The sequence below is a fragment of the Asparagus officinalis genome, chromosome 4 (assembly GCF_001876935.1).
Source record: "Asparagus officinalis chromosome 4, Aspof.V1, whole genome shotgun sequence".
In the NCBI taxonomy this organism is placed as follows: Eukaryota; Viridiplantae; Streptophyta; class Magnoliopsida; order Asparagales; family Asparagaceae; genus Asparagus; species Asparagus officinalis.
The window spans coordinates 51,101,507-51,109,950 of NC_033797.1; the positions used below are offsets into that span (position 1 = coordinate 51,101,507).

At 41.6% G+C, this 8,444-nt stretch overlaps 1 protein-coding gene across 1 annotated transcript in view; it reads left to right on the top strand.

The window, feature by feature from the left end:
- LOC109837439 (probable amino-acid acetyltransferase NAGS1, chloroplastic) overlaps positions 1–1,284 on the top strand; it is a 10,992-nt gene extending 9,708 nt beyond the window's left edge. Inside the window, 3 exon segments of the mRNA XM_020405679.1 lie at positions 204–301; positions 868–979; positions 1,099–1,284. Of these exon segments, the coding sequence (XP_020261268.1) occupies positions 204–301; positions 868–979; positions 1,099–1,269 (381 nt within the window). The 3' untranslated portion in view covers positions 1,270–1,284.

Genomic DNA, 8,444 nt, shown 5'->3' on the forward strand with positions numbered 1-8,444 from the left:
TATGGAAAGAAACTGTGTGGTATAAACCCCCAGCGTTTCATTAAAAAGATAATAATGAAACAAGATACAGTGGGACAGTCTTTCTGATACAACTATTATGCTGAAAGTGTTTGTTGTGTGTAATATGCTTGTGAACATTATGTTTGAGCATTAATGAGCAACCATTCCACATCGTTTTCTAATCAAGCTGTATTCTTGGACAGGGTGGAGTCCAAAGAGTTCACATACTAGATGGCACCGTAGGTGGAACCTTGCTTCTAGAGTTATTTACAAGAGATGGAGTAGGGACAATGGTTGCTAGGTATGTAACCATCTAGAAATTGATTATGCCAAGCTCAACATGGTTATCTTTAGCATTTTTTTTCTTAAGCCCATGATATGTAAAGTATTTAATATGCTTGTAATCCACTCTTCATTTACATTTACATTTATTTTAATGTGTCATATTATTTCATTGTTGTCTTCATTGACAAATCAGTTCTTCTCGAAACCATCATGGTTAGGAAGTCTAATAGAGTTGTCTACTCGGTCACTGGCTTTGATGTTCAATATGTTTGAATTTGTTTCGATTTGGGTGTATTGATCAAAACCGTAGTCAGGTAGTGAAGTAATGGGATATTTTAGAGACTTTCTGCACCTTAGCACCTATCTGATACAGTGTAAAGATACTGAGAACTGGAAGTGTTTAATTTGCTGCTTTGGCTTTCCCCTTTTCAACTGGTTGGTGCTTTTAGTTGTAAAGGAGAACAGGTTTATCACCTGTGAAAATTTTCTTTGCACGATCTATTGAGCTTTTGGCCTACTTCTTTAGCATCAAGCTATTAAGTAATAAATGAGACTTCCAGTTTCTCACAGTTTTTATTTCAGTGATGTTTATGAAGGAACTCGGATGGCTAGAGTGGAAGATATTCCCGGTATAAAACAACTTATTCAACCTTTAGAAGAATCCGGTGCATTGATCCAAAGGAGTAAGGAAGAGGTTTGTAGTTTCTACTATTTTTTAAAGATACTGATGGACTTGCTGTTGCATCCTCGCTTTCTTAGAACTAACATTGAAATCAACAGCTTGAAAGTTTTCTTGCATGAAATGCCTTTCAGCTTCTTAAAACATTGAACTCATTTATTGTTGTGGAAAGAGATGGTTCAATCATTGCTTGTGCTGCACTTTTTCTTTTCTTCGAGGAGAAGTGCGGAGAACTTGCTGCTATTGCTGTCTCTCCAGAATGCCGTGGGCGTGGTCAAGGAGACAAATTGTTAGGTATGGTTTAACATATGTATTTTCTTCCTATCTTGTTCCACAGAGCAGTGATATATCAAGTTTCTAATGATGTCTATGAACATAGCCATATTATAATATAATTTTCACAAGTTTAACATCTTAAGAAGTCTAAAGATTGTCCATTTTTGTGGATATTCTGATATACCTAATTATACTAGGTGTGCGAGTTCTTTATTCAATTATCTTCCTTTTTTTTCTTTTTTTTTGTGTTATAATTCATTTTCATCATATTCTTCTACATCCCAGCTTAATGAAATTTAAATTAATTATTGATTTACATAGATTAAATTTGATTACCTACATGATGCACACGCTTTTTGTTGTTGCCATCATTAAATACCGTGGTAGAAATCATATCTTTTTTGGCATGCTAGATTTCGCCTTTTGATAGTAAATGCATTAGGACTTTTAAAGTAACACTGAACTGTATAACCATGTGCACTATGCATGATAAGCATGTTAATAGCCCACTGTATGACAATTCTTCTAAGAAACTGCACTAATGTATTATTGTGTAGTATGATCATATCTTTTGTCCTAGATAGGAACTTATTTCGTGATCAGGTACGTCTTTGCCTGTCTAAACATTGTGAAGTATCACGAGTTTATGACCGGTGATTGTTTTGTCCCACACAAAAATGTGTATACCTTTAAATATAGTTGTTGTCAAATAGATAGGAATTAAGCCATCTTTATTTTTTTGACTTGGAATTCTCTTCCTGTCTCTCCAAAATAGCATATCTTTCTCAAGGGAAAATCTTGCTTAGGGGACCTGGTATAGGTAGCCCTTCACATTCATCCACTATTGAAAAGAGTCGTGTTCTGCATTTAATTAAAACTACCCGGGCCTTCGTTTCAAGTTGATCAAAACTGTCTCAAATTTTGTTCCTATAAACAAAAATGGCCAATCTAGGTTTCACATCCCTTTTGTTTTGCTCATCTGTTTCCTTTTTATTTTAGGTGAACATGTATATACTTTACCTTCTCTTTAAATCTCAACAATCAACATGCATCTGCTAATCAGAGGCATCTACGATGGTAATGCCCAACAAATCGGGTATGAAAATGAGGCATTAGGGTACTTCCAGTGAGGGTTTTGTACATAGTGACTTTGTGTCAACTTATCGAGACAATATAGTTGCTTTAATTATTGTGTTTAATATCCATGAGTTTGTGCTAAATTCACCTAATATCCAAATCTGCATTCTGGAGTTGGTTGTACTCAAGGAAGCGACATAATCCGTAAATCACTCAAGGATTCTATATAGCAGTTATACGTCACGTCGGGTGCAGCACTTCTTGAAGTTCAAAGTGGGGATTTACATTAATGCTCGGAATATCATTTAAGGAAAGTTCTAGCTGTTCTGTTGGAGCTCTATTGGGTGGAGGAAACTCGATTACGATACATAACATGCAAAATTTTTGGAAACCAATATTGTAATACACGAGTTAAAGCGTCTGGTTCATGCTAATATAAATAAAACCTAAACCATATGCAAATTTTACATCATTACCAGTATATCTGAAGTACCTAATTCTAAAGCGAACTTGACCTTCTCAGTTTGATTGTCCATGTAATTCTTGGAGTTGATTAAGATGAATTTTTTATCAAAATTAATCTGAAATACATATTTATTGAAAATAGAGAGAAAACCCTAACTTTATTACTCCATAAGATGGGCTTATATAGGCCCTTACTACACAACTTACAAATAACATCCTATCTATTACTAATATGTCAACACTCCTCCTCAAGATGGGCGAAAGATATCCACTAAGCCCATCTTGTCACATCCTCTAATCATATCTACTGAGCTAAGTCCCTTAGTCAGACAATCTGCTGCCTGATCCTTAGTTGGAACATGACTTAACTCCAGTAGTCCACTGTCCAACTTCTCTTTGATGAAGAACCTATCGATCTCGATGTGTTTGGTTCTATCATGCTGCACCGGGTTATTAGCGATACTGATGGCTAACTTGTTATCACACCACAGCTTCATCTTTGTTCCTTGATCTAGTTTCAGCTCCACCAACATACTCTTCAACCACAACAATTCCGCGACTCCCAAGGCCATAGCTCTATACTCTGCTTCAGCTGTTGACCTCGCCACCACTGACTGCTTCTTGCTCTTCCACGAGACCAAGTTGCCTCCTATAAAGATACAGTATCCTGAGGTGGACCTCCTGTCATCAGCACAACTAGCCCAATCAGAGATGCAATAACCCTCGATGCTCACATGTCTATTCTTTCTGAATATCAGCCCCTTTCCGGGGACACTCTTTAAATATCTCAGAATCTGGTACACAACGTCCATATGACCATTCCTCGGATCGTGCATGTAGCGACTCACCACGCTCACTGCAAAAGAGATATCAGGACGTGTGTGACTCAAATAGATTAACCTTCCCACCAGCCTCTGGTATCTGTCACGATCAACTGGTTCTCCAGCCTTAGCACCTAGCTTGAACTTCTGGTCGATCGGTATAGTTGCAGGTTTGCACCCTAACATCCCTGTCTCTTTGAGAAGATCCAGTGCATACTTTCTCTGGGATAGGACGATTCCCTCCGCTCCTCGAGCTATCTCTATTCCAAGAAAGTATCGAAGCAAGCCAAGATCTTTCACCTCGAATTCCTTACCCAGTCTTACTTTGAGTTGGGCAATCTCCTTCTCATCATCCCCGGTAATAATCATATCATCCACATATACCGTAAGCATGGTGATGTGACCTTCATTTCGTCGAAAGAACACGTCCACTAGATCTCCATGAAGAAATGCATTCTTCACATCTAGTTGGTGTAGCTTCCATCCACCATTTACTGCCAGAGAGATTAAGGTCCGAACAATGCTCATCTTCGCCACCGGTGCAAAAGTCTCATCATAATCGATGCCATATGTCTGACTATACCCTTTTGCCACCAGACGAGCCTTGTAGCGCTCAACTTGTCCATCTGGATTCTGCTTCACAGTGAAGACCCACTTGCACCCAACTGCTCTCTTCCCTTCTGGTAATTTTACTAGCTCCCAAGTGCGGTTCTTCTTAAGAGCTCCTAGCTCCTCATGCATAGCTACTTTCCACTTTGGGTCCTTCTTAGCAACCTGCCAATTGTTAGGTACAGTAACAGAATCCAATGATGCAATGAATGCTCCATGTGCAGGGTGGATATTAGAATATGATATAAAATGGGTAAGATCCCAACCATATCTATCGGGAGGATATACTGGTGTGGGAGGAGTAAGGGGAGGATTGATATCACCTTGGAAGGAATCTGATGGTGGTGTAGGTGTCTCAGGAGTCGGGACAGGCGTTGATAAGGGACCTGGCACTAGTGGCACTGTAGGTACTGTTTCCGTAATTTGCTTCCCCTTCTTACTATAGGTAAGTAGCTCTCCCGAGCCGTAGGCCTAACACCTCTTGTCTCCTTATCCTCTTCTTCTTTATTCTCCTGCTCCTCCTCAACCAATTCTCCTTCCCAAGGAATCGTTAGAGAAATCGATTTCTTCACATTATTCTCTACATTATTCATCAGCCTCTCACCATTCTCCCCTTCTCGCCTCATACTTCCAGTATTAGGCGAGTCACCAACGGATGATGGTACATTCTGTGTGTAATATGGCTCAAATTCACGAAAGTACACATCCATGCTCACGAACAGCCTTTTCTCCACCGGGCTCCAGCAAACATATCCCTTTTGAGTAGCAGAATATCCTACAAAGATACACTTCACCGCTCTAGGGGCAAGCTTCCCGACGGATGGTCTGTTATCCTTCACAAAACACACACAGCCAAATACCTTCAGTGGAAGAATCCCACCATTATCTCCTTTCAATGTCTCACACGGAGACTTCCAATCCAGTACTCTCGAGGGCATTCTGTTGATCAGCGCCGCTGCAGTCAACACTGCTTGCCCCCACAATGTTTCTGGGACATTCATGGAGATCATCATACTTCTAGCAACCTCTAAGAGATGTCTGTTCTTCCTTTCTGCTACCCCATTCTGAGCTGGTGTGTATGGACACGTAGTCTGGTGTTGTATTCCATGAGATGACAAGTATTCTCCAAACACTTTGTTGGTGTACTCTGTCCCATTATCAGATCTCAATACCTTCACCACTGCTCCATATTGGGTCTGAACATTCCTATGAAAGTTTTGAAAGCAGCCAAACACTTCACTCTTATTCTTCATCAGGTATAACCAAGTAACGCGAGAGAAGCAATCAATGAATGTAACAAAATACTTGTATCCGTTCATAGAACTTGTGGAACAAGGCCCCCAAACATCTGAATGTATCAGATCAAATGCATGAGAACTCCTATGATCAGAACTAACATAAGAGCTTCTAGTAAGCTTTCCCAACTTACATGCATCACACACAAGTTTCTCTTTATTTGCTTTCTCAAATAAAGATGGATACAATCTACTTAAAGTACCAAAGGATGAGTGTCCCAAGCGCTGGTGATGAAGCATCAATTCACTCTCGGCACTCATTTCAGATCCTACTCCTGCTTTCTCTACCATTGACACCAAAGCTGAGTCCAGTCCCTCACGATCCAAGTACCACAGTCCATTACTCCACGTGCCAGTCCCAAGTCTCCGTCCTGTCCCTTTCTCCTGGAAGATCACCTTGGGAATATCAAAAGAAACGATACATTTTAGTTGGAGGATAATAGCACTAATGGACAAAAGATTTACTGGAAAGGAAGGAGCATGCAAAACATTGGACAGAGTTACAGAACCTGTACAATTAACAGTACCCTTACCAACCACAGGCTGAAATGTACCATCAGCTGTTTGGATGCTATCTGCTGATGCTAAGTGAGTGTATGACGAGAACTCACTAGCGTTGCCCGTCACATGTCGAGATGTACCGGAGTCGACAATCCATTCTGATGGTCTATTGGGAGACATAGAAGCAAGAGCATGTATGTCATCCGTACCTTTGGTCGGATGAGCATAAGTAGCAGAGTTGCCTTTGGATGTCGCCTCAGTTCCACTTCTTCTGTCCCCATCTCCTGCTACTCTCTGCTTCTTTCGAAGAATCTCCAGGAGCATATGGTCCTCCTCATTAAAGATCATCTCAGTTGCTTCATCTTCCTCTGCTACCATCAGATTCGCCCGATTCCCTGCTCCTCTTCCACCTCGTCGACCCCCACGGCCAGATTATTTTCTTAATTGGGAAGATTGGGTTGTGATTTTAAAATGATTAATCTTTTCTATTTAAACCTAGATTTCTTCTTCTTCCCAGTTGCTCTAACTTCTGCTGAAAAACCAGAGAGACGCTGTCTTCTGAGAAAAATTTTCAAACTCTGTTCTCTGTGGTTTTTCTCTGTGTTTCTTGTGTGAGTTCACTTCCCAGCTTCAGTACTCTTTCTTTTTGCCATAGGGACTTGTAAAGAGAGAGTCTTGCACCATTTCTACTGCTGTATGAGTGTGATCTTGTGTAGATCAACTGTGAGGGAGTGTGATCTGTTGAGATCAGCTGTGTAGTGTGAGATCGTGAGGGGATCGCTGTGTAGACGAAGTTCCGGCTTCCAAACCGGGTGTGTAGTGGATTTCTCCTCGAGAGTGGGGAGCGGGGACATAGGTCAGCGGACCGAACCTCATTAACACATCGCGCGTCAAAGGATAACGATTCCTAACCCTATTTCATTTACTTTGATTGCATTAGAATAGTGTGGTTTGCTTGTGTTTGTTTTTATTGCATATTAGAGCCTCTTAACCCTAATCACCCCCCTCTAGGGTCCAATAGACGTCACCTTCTTTTGGACATTCTCCTTTATCATGACTTCGGCTTCATAGAGGGCTAGTAGTTTGTCTTTGAGGACATAGTACTTGGAGGTGTGATGACCGACAATTCTGTGGAAGGCACGGTAGCTAGGGTCATATGTCTTGTTCACGTCCTCAGGCCTCATGATCTTTGGAAGCTTGATTCTGTTGCTCCGGAGGAGAGTGTCGAATGTAGGTACTACCAAGTCCTCATCAAAGTCATAATGCCTCGAAGGGCGCTGCTCATACGGCTTAGTCTTCTGGTGTGGAGCCGTCTTGGAGACTGGATTAGCATCTATAGCCATGATCTCTTTCCCCTTTGATCGAGGGTTCCGAGAGGTATTTGGTTCTGAACCTCTGTTCTTAGACTAAGGATCTTCATCTTCCAATCACTTGATCATGTTCTCAACTTGATCGCCCTGGCGAACAAGTTCTTTCTAGGTCCAGGTTTCCACCATGCCGACTATGGACAGAATGTCAATTGAGAGGTTGTTGCGACACATCTCAACTAGGGTTCTTTGAGAGACCTAGTCTCAACATTGAAGTGACCGATTCTTGAATCTTTTCATGAAATCGTTGACTGACTCCGTCTTCTTTTGTTTGTCAGTGAGCAGGGTGGCCATCGATACTTCCCTATCGTTGTTGATGAAATGGGCTAAGAAAAGCCTCTCCACATTGGCTTATGAATTGATGGAGCCTGGTTCCAGCTTGCAAAACCATTCAAATGCTACTCCCTTTAGGGTGCCGATGAATAGTCGGGTGAGAATGGTGTCGTTCTCCATGAGGAATCTCGTCTGAGACAGGAAGTAGTAGATATGTTAGGAGGGAGATCCTTTGCCATCAAACTGAACTAGGCTTATCGGTTTGAACTTTGCCAGGTAGGAGACCATGTCCCATTCGGATGGATATGGTCTTATAACCCCAAGCTCGTTCATGTTCTTCTGGAGCTTCAGGGCGTTGAACTAACTCTGGAACTCGTCAAACCTCCTGTCTTGAGGAGTGCTTCCCGAATGCGAGTGTTTTCCTGAGGATCTGTTGGAATAATGCGAGTGTGGCTCACGATTATCTTCTTCCGCAGTTGTATGAGGAGGAGTGAACTCTCGCTCTCTGTTCCTTAAGAGTTTTCGTCGAATCCGCGAATTCCTCTTCTTCTTCTTCTTCTCGCTGAGAAGTTGCTCCATCATCTTCTTTAGAGAGCTGATGGTTGCCTGGTGCTCCTTAACCTTTTTGGCCAAGTCTTTAGAGGATTCCGCAATGTGCACCTTTGTGTGCTTGTTGTAGGCCGAGCTTAAGGTCTAAGAAGTTGCTGCTGCTGAGCACACCTCGTCCTCGTTGTTGTAGATTAGCGACAAATGAGCATAATCAAACAGGATAGCTGCTACTGGTTGAAGGCGAGTG